At 39.5% G+C, this 13,661-nt stretch overlaps 2 protein-coding genes across 11 annotated transcripts; one reads left to right on the forward strand and one right to left on the reverse strand.

Moving 5' to 3' along the window:
• Positions 1–198: 198 nt before the first annotated feature.
• Positions 199–9,146, reverse strand: cracr2b (calcium release activated channel regulator 2B). Of its 5 annotated transcripts, none has more exons than XM_041037440.1 (18): positions 9,065–9,146; positions 6,742–6,994; positions 6,553–6,664; positions 6,268–6,415; positions 5,774–5,920; positions 5,545–5,635; positions 5,367–5,462; positions 5,095–5,282; positions 3,898–3,969; positions 3,602–3,656; positions 2,543–2,622; positions 2,325–2,445; positions 1,955–2,081; positions 1,779–1,860; positions 1,540–1,654; positions 1,131–1,238; positions 932–1,005; positions 199–455 (listed from the first exon to the last, which is right to left on the reverse strand). In XM_041037440.1, the coding sequence occupies exons 2-18, from the start codon at positions 6,988–6,990 to the stop codon at positions 371–373; spliced, it is 1,950 nt and encodes a 649-aa protein (XP_040893374.1). In that variant the 5' UTR covers positions 6,991–6,994; positions 9,065–9,146; the 3' UTR covers positions 199–370. The 5 variants fall into 5 exon arrangements, 3 of the variants coding, with proteins under 3 accessions (XP_040893374.1, XP_040893372.1, XP_040893373.1); XM_041037438.1 differs by having other exon boundaries at positions 932–1,008; XM_041037439.1 differs by lacking the exon at positions 9,065–9,146 and adding an exon at positions 7,411–7,537 and having other exon boundaries at positions 932–1,008.
• Positions 9,147–10,044: 898 nt separating this feature from the next.
• tmem138 (transmembrane protein 138) lies at positions 10,045–13,464 on the forward strand. 6 transcript variants are annotated; one of them, XM_041039165.1, is made up of 6 exons: positions 10,045–10,096; positions 10,595–10,699; positions 10,778–11,330; positions 12,061–12,232; positions 12,439–12,514; positions 12,616–13,464. In XM_041039165.1, the coding sequence occupies exons 3-6, from the start codon at positions 11,203–11,205 to the stop codon at positions 12,726–12,728; spliced, it is 489 nt and encodes a 162-aa protein (XP_040895099.1). In that variant the 5' UTR covers positions 10,045–10,096; positions 10,595–10,699; positions 10,778–11,202; the 3' UTR covers positions 12,729–13,464. The 6 variants fall into 6 exon arrangements, with proteins under 6 accessions (XP_040895099.1, XP_040895102.1, XP_040895097.1 ...); XM_041039166.1 differs by having other exon boundaries at positions 10,062–10,168; XM_041039168.1 differs by lacking the exon at positions 10,595–10,699.
• Positions 13,465–13,661: the final 197 nt, after the last annotated feature.

Here is a 13,661-nt window from a genome sequence, read left to right on the forward strand (position 1 = left end):
TCCTCTTTTGGCACAACAGGCAGCTATCCCCTCCTCAAACTTTACAGAGTACATGTCTGCCCCCAGCTGGTTTCACATGCATATGACCTTTTTTGGCACTAAGAATGAATGTTTAGCTTATCAGGGACTGTTAAAAAATATTTAAAATGACTATAACAATAGAGGATTCATCTAAAATATCTTTTATTCGATGGATTATAAAGATACATAACAATTGCAAACCTTACAGATACTGTTCAGTAAACTTGTTCACAGAAAAATGGCACTGTTTTACAGCAGAACAGGAGAAAGATGTAACGCCACTGAACCATGGTGTGGAAACCTCTGAATATTTAGTAAAGAGTCTTTTCAAAAGTCTCTCCTCTTCTGTTTATGTACAGCAGCCTCTTTTAGACGTGTCTGAGGTCAGTAAAAGTGCATCTACACACTGTCGATCATGCTGGGCAACCAACATCCTAAAATTAAGAAAATTAGAGAATCATTGTGCAGCAGAAACCACAACGTTTGAGAACAGAAACTAGTCTGTTGCCTGGTGTCTTCTCAGATTTATGACAAAAATACTAAGAGGGGAACAATTAGCAAAACAATTAGAACAACCCATTTATATTGATAAAGGCGGACTAAATATGAGTAATTCACCAAGCAAAATTACGTTGGTTCCCAGCTTCACAGCTGGAATTAACTGCTATTTGAAGACATCACCTTATGCTCTGGGAAACAGCATTTTTCAAAAAGTGCTAAAACTGCAAACTGAAGCCTCAAAAATAACCATAAAGTTGAATCAATACTTCTCTATAACAGTTTCAACAAAAACTGATAAAACTGAATTCATTATAGCCGTCATGAAGGTAGGATTTATTGTTGGACTACTGTATTAGACTGTATTAGTTCAGTTGGGTTTACATTTATAAACCATAAAGAAATGTCATACCCAGCCAGGTGAGTCATCAGCTCCTCCACGTTACATCCAGTCTTGGCACTGCACTCGTAAAATAAAGCTTGATTCTGCTGTATAAACCAGAAAACAACACGCTCTTTCATTTATCTCAGAAAATACTGTTTTTCCTTAGCAGAGACATTATGAAAAAAATCACAGAAGAAAGTTGTTTGAATATTCAAATGCACCTCACCTCAGCCAGCCTCTGCCCCTGCCCTGTCGTCACTTTTCTGCCACGTTTGTCCGCCAGGTCCAACTTGTTGCCCAGAAGCATTAACACTGTACCTTCACACATCTTCTCCTGGGACATAGAGCAAGTTACTGTACACATTTTTTAATGTATTAGTGTTAAAAACCGAGGTAAACCTACCCAAACTGTGATGCTACATTATCCACATGAGCATGTCACAAAAATAACTCGAAAAATGAATAATAGTAGAGCTAAGACAAATACTCCACCTTGATTACTCAGATGACATATGTGTCTACTGAGATTCCTGTTGTGCAGTTTCTGTAAATAACCTGCATATGTATTCAAATTTGGGTGAACTGCTTTGCATGTTTTCTACATCCAACCATCCATGACATCTCCACCTGTTCACCTTTGCAGACTCCATCCACCCTCTCACCGCCGTGAAGGAGGGAGGATTAGTTATGTCATACATGGCGAGGACACCGTCAGCCTTTCGGTAGTACTGCTCAGTGATGCTGCGAAACCTGAAAAATTGAATCAGTAAAAGGAACAAGAAACCTTAACAAACAAAAAGGAAAATAGAGTTATCATGTGAAAAGAATTACAATTCTACAGCTGAAGTGGTATGTATGCTCTGTTATATCTGACCTCTCCTGTCCTGCAGTGTCCCAAAGCTGCAAGGTGATGGTGGTGGAGCCCAGAGTTAAAGTCTTCATCTGGAAATCTATACCTACATGCAACAGAGGTCCCTAGTTTTATGTTTGCATATACACTGAGGAGCAAGTCAATCGTTGAGAAAGAGTGATACAAACTGAAAATCTTACCAACAGTAGCACACATTTTACTGTAGAAGTGTCCTGTGCAATAGTGCTGGATGAAGGAGCTCTTACCCACACCTGAGTTACCCAAGAATACCACCTTGAACACTCGCTGAGGACTGACAATTTTGCTCTAAAATTCAGGTAAAAGACCAAACAATTTAACTTAAATATAATAAGTATTTTTTTTCCAGATGTACATGAAAATATGTGCTCCATCAGTGCTGTACAAAGTAAATAGAAAAGCCTCAGCTAACAACATCCTCATAACATTAACTTCATCATAATTTCTCTCTTTTGCTGGGGCGACTACTGTGTTCTTAAATCGATAGTTTAATGATAAACTGCATATTTTTAGATGTAATATTTTCCCTACCTGAGTTTGAGTCTGTTCAACAGTTTCACACCTGACTCTACATGACGGTTGGTGTCTCTTGGATGTATTTGTCACCTCTTTGTCTTTGTCCTGCTCCAACTCATCAGATGAGTTCAGCTGTCTTCAGAATCAACGAATACACAAAATTAGTGGCTTCCTGGGACAACATTACTGCACAGATGATAAATGTAATATCAGATGCGGTTGGTCATACAAACCTTTTCACTGGCTTGTCTTGCTGTAAGTAGTTACCTATGACTGACCCTTTCTTCTGTAAAGTCTTTTTGACATTTGGATTCTGAAAAGGTTTTGTGTGGAAAGTGAGGCAGAAGAAACGGGCAGCATTAACATTTCTACTGTTTTCAATAGATATTTATAGTCTTAAATAAACAGATGTGCTCTGGTAAGTGTCCAAGGAACATTAACACCGTCTCCAATTGTTTTACACAGGCAGATTATTTGGTACATTTAAAAAGCAAGGATTCAGTCCAATAGTGACATTTATTCTGCTACAAAGCAGTTTGACATAATAATCATATATCAGCAATACACGTATTTGATCATAAATTATATGACAAGAACAAATATAGGAAATAACCAACAGGTATTGATTGTGTTATCGTTAGAACTGCGTCCTTTGTCAGATTCTTTGTTCAGAAACCAAAATACTTGATTAAGAAAGATTCATGGAAGCTCAAATCCATAAGTGTCTGTAATTAACAGCTTTGGACAAATGCCATATTCATTTTCTCAAGGAATGGGAATGAGGTAAATGGGATTTGTACTAAAAGATCCTAAATTAGCACGCCGTTGAGATTTGAGAAGCGTTTTATTAGTTTGGTAAATACTGACTCACTTTAGTTCAACTGCATAAATAGTGCTATGTAGAGTATCAATAATAAAACATATATTGATACTGTACATAGCGGGATCAATATATGTTTTTTCTTCACTGTGTCCCTAACACAGAATAAATGTCTTTTCAGCACAAATTCTTCACTTCATTAACCAGATCTACAAAAAAAATAAAAAAACCCTTTGCTGACAAGCAAAATTCCCCAAACAGTGTCAGAGACATTAACACAAGTTCAGTTAATAACCAGACAATAACAGCTGCCCATATAAATAATCATTGTCCACAGGATGGAATAAAGCATGAAGCCATTCCAGGACTTAGCTTAGGGTGGATAAATCTGCTGTGTCCATGGGGTGCAAAGGTCTTCATTGAGGTAATAAGTTAATGGCAGAGCAGGAAGGACAGAACGTCTGTGACTAACCCTCTTCTGAGACTGTTGGGCGTCTTTCTCATCTCGAAGCCTTTTGTTCATATCCCTGACGCAAAAAAAAAAAGAGAAAATCATTTAGAACCATTCTCACATTGACTGATCCATGTTAGAGGTGGTGAATGGTCAAATGAAACAAAGGGTTAGTTCAAAGACACTGAAATTACATTAATTGATTTTCAGGTTCAGTTTCAGGTAGTTTCACTCACTAATTCTTGTCAGGAAATTTCTTTCATCACCTTGACAAAAGAACTTGATTGAAACAGCAAACAGAAGAAATTAAGACTTACCTCAACAGCTCCAGTTGTCTCAGGAGGCTATCCTTCTCCTTTTGCATGTTCCTTGACACCTTCATCACATTTCTACAGTCAAGCAAACAAAAGATTGTTTCTATATTTTTGTTCTAGTAAATATACCCTATATAAATATACCCTATATATAAAACCAAAACCAACAATAAAGTGGTCCCAAGTGCTTCCTGTGTGACCAAAGCTGGATATACGTTATTCCTCTGTGCCATAGAGCTCAACTTCTGTCCAAAAACAATTAAAAACACATCTATGAGCCACACTGTTGCTCTGGAAGACATCTTCCTAAATTATGATGAACATGGGCACTGTAGTTTATTTGATAAGTTCATCTCTCATGCACTGCCCTGCTGCAATAAATACTCTGTCCGTGGGCTGTTCTCAAAGATTTATGTCTTCAGTGGGAACAAATGAGCTCAGGGCTGAGTGCCACCAACAGGGTGGGGAAGATGGAAAGTATTGAGAGACGGAATAACACATTGTTGGTTTTGATCTATTCATACTATTTGTTGAAACATTAAAGATTTATGCCAGCCTTTCCTTTAATAAACTCCTGATACTCCGCAGATCTTATCAGATCATCTGCCAGGAACCTAGGAGTCATTCTGGCACTCATGTCTTTATTTCACCTCACACTGGTTGGGATGAGGGTGAGGTTTTTTTTTGTTTTTTTTTTTAACAAGATCATTCAAATAGTCTGGTACAAAAAAAAACTTCCACTGCCAGCAGCAAAACTGGAACTAAAAAGAAAGCTCATATGACTCCCATGTGTTTATTGCTCTGATTTTGTTTTTATAGCAAAGCAGTCAAGCATTTTCTTTCTTCTTCATAAGGTGTTACTGAAATAAAATGATCATCGTCGTTATTCGTTAAAAATAATGTCAGCCACACTGCAAAGACAAACAGACTTTCCTGATCTTATACTTGGAACATTCATGTCATCATCTGCCGCTTATCTGGGTCCAGGCCCAGGTCCCGGGGGCGACTCCCACCCAGACCACAATGCACCGAAGTCCTACACCACCTCCCACAGGTGGTGAGCCCATGGGAGGTGGTGCGGTCCGGAGTGGGGCTCAAACCCACGACCCCGAGAGATTGAGTCTCGTACTCTACCAACTGAGCTAACCGGGCAGCATACTTGGAACATTCAGGCAGCTATCTGTACTGTTAGCCACTCACCTCTGTCTGGTCACTTGTTCCTGGGCAGCGTTGAGCTGCAGCAGGCTGAGCTGACCCAGAGCTGCCTGCAGCTGCTCTCTGCTGCTCTCCACCTGCTCCTGTAACTGGATGTTGAGGCCCCGCAGCTGCTGGTTCTGCTGCTTGATATTTGCCTGCTCATAGCTCAGCTGCCGGATTCTGGTCTCCAGCTTAGGATAAAGACAGGTCCTGTTGACTCACTTATTAAGCTATGGCATTCTCCTACATAATATAGGTGCCATCTGGATGCCTACCTCTTTCTGTTTGGTTAGTGTATTCTCCAGCTCTTGCTCCCGCATCTTCAGCTCCTCCTCAAGTTCGTGGCCTCTTTGCTTCAGTCTAAAACTGTCCTTGATTTCACAACAAACGCTATTATGACAATCATTCTTGTTAAACGGCACAAATGTTTGACTAAACAGCACACATGCGTACCTGAGCCACGTGTTTCTGTGTCTCTTCTCTGAGTTGATTCTCCATTTCTTCATATATGGACCGAACAACCTGATCATGTTCGCTCTCCCGTCTAAAACAAACAAACAAACAAACAAAAATTTCAAAATTGAATGAATACACTCACTCATCTGAACACTCACAGTTAAATTTGGCAGAGTTAACGTATGTTGTGTTCAGTGTGTCGAAAACAGTGGGACAATGTTGGGACCTGCGTAAAGCTTGTTCAAGGCTGTCTCTCTCTCTGATGGAGTCCTGTAAATGGGACACCGTGTGGATCAGGACACCCTCCAGGACACTCAGCAGCTCTGGTCTGTCTCTCTGAAGTTCGCACCACAGAGAACAGATCTCCTGCTGACTGACAAACAAAACACAACACACAGCAGTTAAAAGACTAACTGACTGATTATCAAAATTGATGCCCGCTTCTTTATAATAAATAAAAAATACATCATGTAGCATTTGGTCATTTATTTATCATCTTTCCTCTATTCATTCAGTCAGCTCTTGCCTAACATGTCCCCCCAACCGAATCAGTTTGTTTTTAGACAGATGTGGCCTCCCTTTTAGCTTCTAGACTTTTTCGAATATTAGTATTTTATATATATTTGTTATATATATTTTATACATTAGTATTTGAAAAAGTCTAGAACCTAATAGGATAATCAACTGTCTTGATGACCTTAATGAAAAAACTGATCTTACTCTCTAAAAAGTTTGTCAGCGCTCAACTCCATCAGTATGTTTACAAATCTGACTGCAGCGGCGTCCTGGAACCAGTCCACCTGGTCCGTATCCTCCTCTCCCTCATCAGCACTCAGCTCAGTCGTGTCCTCCAGGCCCATCAACTCACCTGCACCACAGACAAAGAAAGGCACAGAGGAATTAGTTTATATTGGATGAGAAATGCTTTCGAATGAACAGTAGTTTTCCCCATAGATGTCACAGTGAATCATTGTGGTCTCAAATCACTCGAAACACTACACTCACCAAGTCCTGTGCTGAACTCAACTGGAGTAAGGAATCCATTGCTCTCTCGATCCAAACTTTCAAACACTGTCTCCAGCTGTTCGGGGGACAGCGGCAATTCCTCTTGTAGCCTCTGACCAGAAGAAGGTGCAACGTTCAAGTCTCTACAATCAGACTAAAAGCTGTTATTCCATCACATGAGATGCTCACCTGCATATCCCGCTTTGTGATGAACCCTTTCCCCTCTTTGTCACACAGCACAAACAGCTCCTTGGCTTTGCCCATAGTCTCTGCCTGTGGGCTTCCTGGCACCACCTCTCTGGGTGAGGCCAGTGGGCTACGTCCCCGGCCTGGCCTGGGGCTTCCCGCTGGCAGGCCCCGCGGCCTGGGGCTCACTGGTACGGCCTCACCACTGCCTTGACCCACCAGCACTTCGCCATCATTCAGCCACTTAGACATTACTCTACAGAGGAAAATGGAAATGGGTGGGGAGGTTGTGTATGTATCTCTCAATTAGTCAATCGACAGAAAAATAATCCATGACCATATTGATAATCAATCATGGCAGTCCTTTTTAAAAAAAAAAAAAGTAGGTAAAAAGATTTCAATAATGTTCTGATTCCAGCTTCTCAAATGAGAAGGCTTCCAGCTTCTATTTGTCCTACATCAATGTAAGCTGAATAACTTTGGTTTTGCCTAACAAAGCAAGTTATTTAAAGACGTCACCATGGACTCTGGCAGGTTTATTATTTTTAGAAAATTCACAGAACACACAATTGATAACTTGAAAAAAATAAGCGGTAAAGTAATTAAAATAACTGTTATAGCCCTAATTAGAAGTGTCTCGGTTTTTCAGCAGCATTAAAATGTATCACTTACCACTGGAAACTGCCTGTATGAAGCATAATCAGAGACCTTTACTATAGTTTTCGTGATATGCTAGAATGAATTAAATTAAATTTTGGGTCTTCTCTCTTAGTGCTCCCAGACGCTGTGAGAAGCTGGCCCTACAGGTCCTCCCTTGTCAAACATGAGTTGAAGAACAAACTAAGCTGCGACTGTGCATTATCTACAGCTACTGTGATCAGGTGCTGGACATGTCTACATTCAGTGAGATTTTATTAGTTTGAGTAATCCAATGTGATGAAAATTATACATAAATTGATATTAAAATGTATAAAAAAAATATACATAAAACAAACATTTCTATCCAAAATGTCAATATTCCAAGGCAGATGTGGCACAAACACTTGGCTTCAGACAGCACAGCCAGTTTGTCCTCACTGTTTATTTAGATGACGAAAACTTAAATAAGTGTTGGACAGCCAGACTGTGTCTATGACTGTGCACCAGGATGTGTGGAGGGTAAAAAACAGGATGGTGTCATGTGAGAAGAGTTACTGTGTACTTGAAGGGGAGGGTGGATAGCTATGGGAGAAGAGATGCAAATAAAACATTTGCAGTCATTTGCATTGTCAGAATTACCACAATTACAAACAAATTTTTCTCTCAAGAACTATGGGGAAAATATGCTTCAGTATCTCCATGGCATTCATAAAACTGTGATTTATGACAAATACAAGCGTCACATACTATCAGCATGCAGGTTAGATGACATTTCTATTGCACAGGAAGAACATGTCAACATAAATCATGGTTTGTTTCATTTCAATAGAATTGGAAATGTTTCAAAATTGATCCAGAAGAGACATCTCTCGGAGTTAATTGGGCTAAACTCTGGAGTTAACTGGATTGAAAGCTGCCTTAGTATTAATTGAAATAGAGCCTCTCCTCTATATCGAGTTGTGGTATCTATGAAGGCATAAAAACTAAAATGCATGTACTGATAGTGGCTAGTAAAGCATCTTGCAGATGATCTACGAAGCCTTCAAAACTTCCTCATAACATGAAGATATGCAGGTTTCCCAGATAAGAGGCTCATGTAAACATTATATGTTAAGGATTTTGTATGTCAAACCAGACTCCAAATCAGCCAGCAGCCACGCCAAAGGTCAAATAAACTTAAACACACCTCTAATACACTCTTTAGCAAGGTCGGTGTGTGGTGAAAGGTGGAGTTGCTATCACATTCAGGGAAAGTGGCTTAAAGTTATTACGGAGTTTACAACATGCTGTAGGCTACAAAAAAAATATCAGTCAAACTTCACTTTCTGGAATAAATGTCAACACAAGGCCACACGCAGTGTTTGCGGGTTAAATTAGAACATATGCTGCTTTAGCACACTGTGACAGCTTCCATAAGAAAACACCAGCATAAATTACGTTAGCCTGTGAAATGCTGATTAACGTTTGCGACTAAGTGTCACTCAAACACAACTCGGTTACCTACGGTGACTGACACGGCTAAAATACGACCATTTCTGGAGCAATGAAGCTAAAACTAAGGAAACTAAAACCAACAGAATGAAGCAACGTGCATTTATTATTAAAGGAGAAGAGACACCCAAACAACGGTCAGTCGGTTGAGAGAAGGTGAAGATAAACGCTGTCTTAATTGTAATAAATGACTCACCCCGCTGTATTTTATGTCAGTTCGGCGAAGTTGTAGAAACTTTCACTCTCACCCACCGCGTATTGGACGCAGGTGTCCACTACCTTTGAGCAACTCACAGTAATTCAAACAAATACTGACTTTAGCCACTGGGTGGCAGTGAGGGCCGCGTGTTATCGACATGTACCGTAATGTTCAGTGCAGGCGCACACTTTACCCCTCGATCTCCTAACGGACAAAAAAAATTGTTGTTGGGCTCCTCTTGACCCCCAGTATACATGAAAAAAAAACATTATATCAACACACACATATAAGCCAACCAGTACTCTCCTACGTTCTCATTTAATAAACTGCAGATGAGAGATGATGATAAAATGGGAAAAAGGATGAGAACAAGCATCCTGCATTCAAACCCAACAAAAACGGAATCAAGCCAAGTTAACCCTAACCTTGGACACCACAAATAAGAGACAAGGATAAAATAATTACAGGATAAGAGCTAGGATGGAACCAGCAATACATTCATTTAAACGGAAAATAGGTTAAAGCCAAGTGAGTCTTAGGATCTGATTAGTAATTGTCAGACAAACTTATAATGGAAACAATGGTTGATTGCTGCCTTAAGGTACTCTTAGTATGGACTAATAATGTTAATCACTTGAGATCAGAGGAAAAATGTGTGATTACTATTATAAAAATCAATATGTGAATGATATAATGCGGTCTGGAGCCCGCTGGGCAGTTGCCTTCTTTGCCTGGTTGGTAATGCAGCCTTGTTTTCCCCCAGATATATTAATTTTACATTAATTTCCATTTTCAAACAGGAGCTACTTTGACACCTATAAAATAACACAACATAAAACCGATACAAATACAATGCTTATCGTACTTTCTCTCTGGGCAACATTCTTTTTGAGGAATATCTTGAGAATCTATAAATTAGTTATTACGGTAGAAGAAGTAGCGTTACCATGGAATTTACGGAAATACATACGTTACCCCTGAAAGCCCGCTGTGGACGCTCAGAGTGGGTCGCATTGTTTGCTGATAAAAGTAGGAATATGAGCAATTTACTGGTTCTTTCTGTCTCATGGTGATCTATTTTCATTCTTCACGCGTTTTTTGGTAAGCAAAAGTGGGATATATGGTATTTATGAAGCCAGCTTAGATCACAGTAAGAAGTCAAACAGTGTTGTGGTGGCTAACGTTTACGTAGAAAACGTGGTCTGGACGGAGCTCCTCGAATTTAAAATCTGAGCAGTGCCAGCCGAGAGTGTTATTGTGGAAGTAAGTCAGTAGTAACTCCATTATCCGTCTCCGAGATTATCCGCAGCCAGGGCTGAATAACGATAGGCTACCGTCATAGGAAGATTAGATGTGTAAAAGCGAGGAAAGGGAGTGTACCACCACCACCACAACAACAAAACATGGGCTAGTGGTGTCCTCGTAGGTAACATTAATCTGTAATCCCAGTCTTGACCTTTCCACGCCTGCCTGTATAACAGCCTGAGCATGTTCAACTTAACGTGGTTACGTTTACTGCTTATTTAGCTAAGACAGACGACTAGTTACATCAACCCCTCATCACCCGCACACTGGAGACCGCTAGCTTCAGAGTAAAGATAACAGCGCTGCGGCTCTGAACTCTAAATGGAGGTATAACATTATTATTTACTATAAAACAATACAACTAGGTTTTCTGTTGTTTTACAGTTTTTCTGTTCTTCCTCGCAGGTAACCATGCAGCAGATAAGGATACTCTTCACAGCAAAGATGTCAACATGCAGCATTTGAAAAGGTCAAACACATTTCAGCTGACATCTTGGACTCCCTGCAGTCATCACAGAGATGCTTTTTCCCCTGAGGACAACAAACATCATGTTTCTTCACAGAGGAACTATCTGGAGTAACTAATACATACAGCAAAAGAGCATTTATGGAAAAAGCCACCACTTTCTGACTATGTGAATGGAGAAGTTGTGACTCAGTGGTGTGTGTCTGCTTCTAGACCTCTGCACTTTAGTATGTAGGAGTGACTACCGGCCAAATAAACCTCATCACCATCAAGTACCTGTGTTTGGGATCTGTACAAGACAGCCATAAGAAAGGAAGAGAATAGACAGTGACACTTGGTGGTTTACAAGATCAGACTCCAGAAGATGCTTCAGACTGGTAACTACTCACTGGTGCTGCTGATTCAGCTGACACTGTTGGCCTATGACCTCTTTGTCAACTCCTTCAGTGAACTTCTGAGGGCAGCGCCCGTCATCCAGCTAGTGCTTTTCATGTAAGTCTCTGAAAAGATCTGTTGATTTATTAGTCAGTCATTAGTCAGTCAACTGGAAGTAAATTGATTCCAGTTTATTATTTATTCCATGTTAAATCAGTAATTTTGTTTTCTTCTCATTATTAATAATTTATGAAAGAAATGACCAACCAATTGATTACAAATCCAATAGATTAATCAGTAATGAAATGATTGTTAGTTGTGGCTTCTAAGCTTTAAAATATTTAGTTTTGGGCAACAAAGATGTTTAACGCTGGAAATAGCTGATTGATAATTAATGAACTAATCTGCAAGATGCTTATGAGCAGTTTTACATTACTCATACAAACTCTTTGTACTTTTTTTTTAGAGGTTAAAAGAACAACTATCTATTTTTATGGTTAGTCATTTCAAACAGTCCTTGAAATGACTAAGCCAAGCGTTTTGGCTTCAACAACATTGGAATTTTAATCATTACTAAATAGCCTGATGAGTGAATAAAGACTTGTCATAACCAGAGCTCTTTAATTTATGTGAATAGTGAGCACTCACTCATGCAGGGTCAATATTAATTTCTTACTGTATCACCTTTGTTGAAAAAACACTCTTGAACAGCATCTTTCTCTCTGACATGGTCACCTGTGTGATGCTGACACTTAATTTGCTGTATGGATAAGTACTTCAAGGTACACACTGCTCACTCCATCAGAAACCAATATTAAAAATAAACTGGTACAATCTGTGTCTACAGAATTCAGGACATTGCCATCTTATTCAATGTGATCATCATCCTGCTAATGATGTTCAACACCTACGTGTTCCAAGTTGGCCTGGTGTCTCTGCTGCTGGAGAGATTCAGAGCTCTGCTGATATTCTCCGCCCTTTACCTGACACTAAGCATCTGCTTCCACTGCTGGGTGTTGGTACGCTCCTTCACACCATCACTGACAGCTGCATATCAACACTACACTAAAACTAACTTAAAGCTGTAACATTCTGACACATTTCTAAGTGAAATATTGATGCTATCCATGTATAAAATTTCTACTGTGTTATATCATAGTAACTGTGCAAAGTGTTGGTCCAGATAAACTGTACCTGATAAGAATTTCCTGTTGGTTTTTTTTAGAACCTTAGATGGCTTGAATCCAACCGTTTTGTTTGGACAGATGGTCTTCAAGCTCTTTTTGTTTTCCAGAGAACAGGTAATTGGTGGATTAATTCAGTGGTGCATTTTCCAACACAACTAATCTATTTCCTGTGGTCTCTGTCATCATTGAGTAACTGTTCTTCTTTCTGTTCACAGCGGCAGTGTTATATTACTACTTATACAAACGCACAGCCGAGTATATGGGAGACCCAAGGCTGTATGAGGACTCTCTGTGGCTGCGTGATGCCTTCGCCAGAGCTCGTCAGTGAAGATGGGTCAGTTTGGAGAGAGACACTATAACACTGAGCATCATCATAAGCTATTCTGAATTTTGGACTATTTTCTACGACTATTTTTTTCCACATGAGTTTGGAAAATCACATTGAAGAAGAGCAATGGGTTGATATTGAACACTGATGTAACTCACTGACAGGTAAAGAGGATGAAATGAAGTCTCAACCATAGTTTTTGTTTACTGGCTGTTTGTAGCCAAGTGGTCAGCCGGTTAAATGGTTTACAGTGGCAGGGAAGCGTGCATGTAGTATTGTATTAATCAGGATTGAGTCTATTAATCTATGTGGCCTTTGTAAATCAATTTGAGTTGTAGACAGAATGCAGCACATTGGAGGATCATCAAAAGTTTTGGAAAGCTCTGCTCAGGTATTGCCTCCCATGGCATGTTTGTTTTTAATCTACTTTAATGTATAATAACCAGTAGAACTACATGTAGTAATAATTTAGTTGGAAAAGTTATTCCCCTGCAAAGGATGAAACCGGTTGGTTTATTTTGCCTTATGTACGATTAGTATGCGCTGTTTACATGATTGATATTTTAATAAGCCAATTTTCATGTGCTGTCTTTGAGTGGGGATCTTTGAATTGAGTTCCCGCTGTTTTTATTAAACAATCCTTCTGTAATCCTGGTTTAATCCTTCATCACTAAGGTAATCAGTATTATCCTGGAGACAAGGTGAAACAGACTGCTCTATTTTTAACACAAAGATTAATCAGGGATTGAGGTTTTAGGCACCACTAGTGAAAAGCACCATAAATAGTCTTCAGTGTGTCAAAATAACCTTCTATTTTCAAACACCCAACAGGTTAAGTTGCAGTACACTTTGGGTCTGGTCTCAATAAAACTGTTAATGAACATTTTACCTAATGGTTAAAATAACAGAAATTGAGAACTGTGGCTTATTGTA

This window comes from Toxotes jaculatrix, chromosome 5 (assembly GCF_017976425.1).
Source record: "Toxotes jaculatrix isolate fToxJac2 chromosome 5, fToxJac2.pri, whole genome shotgun sequence".
Classification (NCBI taxonomy): domain Eukaryota; kingdom Metazoa; phylum Chordata; class Actinopteri; family Toxotidae; genus Toxotes; species Toxotes jaculatrix.

Bases quoted from the DNA above. Each gene is read 5' to 3' on its own strand.
- cracr2b (XM_041037438.1), bottom strand. From the start codon at position 6,990: ATGTCTAAGTGGCTGAATGATGGCGAAGTGCTGGTGGGTCAAGGCAGT. The intron at 5,921-6,267 runs GTAAGATCAGTT...TTTGTTTGTCAG, and splicing joins GCTGACAAACTTTTTAGAGA to TCAGCAGGAGATCTGTTCTC. The intron at 3,970-5,094 runs GTGAGTGGCTAA...GCTTGACTGTAG, and splicing joins GAACAAGTGACCAGACAGAG to AAATGTGATGAAGGTGTCAA.
- tmem138 (XM_041039165.1), top strand. From the start codon at position 11,203: ATGCTTCAGACTGGTAACTACTCACTGGTGCTGCTGATTCAGCTGACA. The intron at 12,233-12,438 runs GTACGCTCCTTC...GGTTTTTTTTAG, and splicing joins GCTTCCACTGCTGGGTGTTG to AACCTTAGATGGCTTGAATC. The intron at 12,515-12,615 runs GTAATTGGTGGA...TTCTGTTCACAG, and splicing joins TTTTGTTTTCCAGAGAACAG to CGGCAGTGTTATATTACTAC.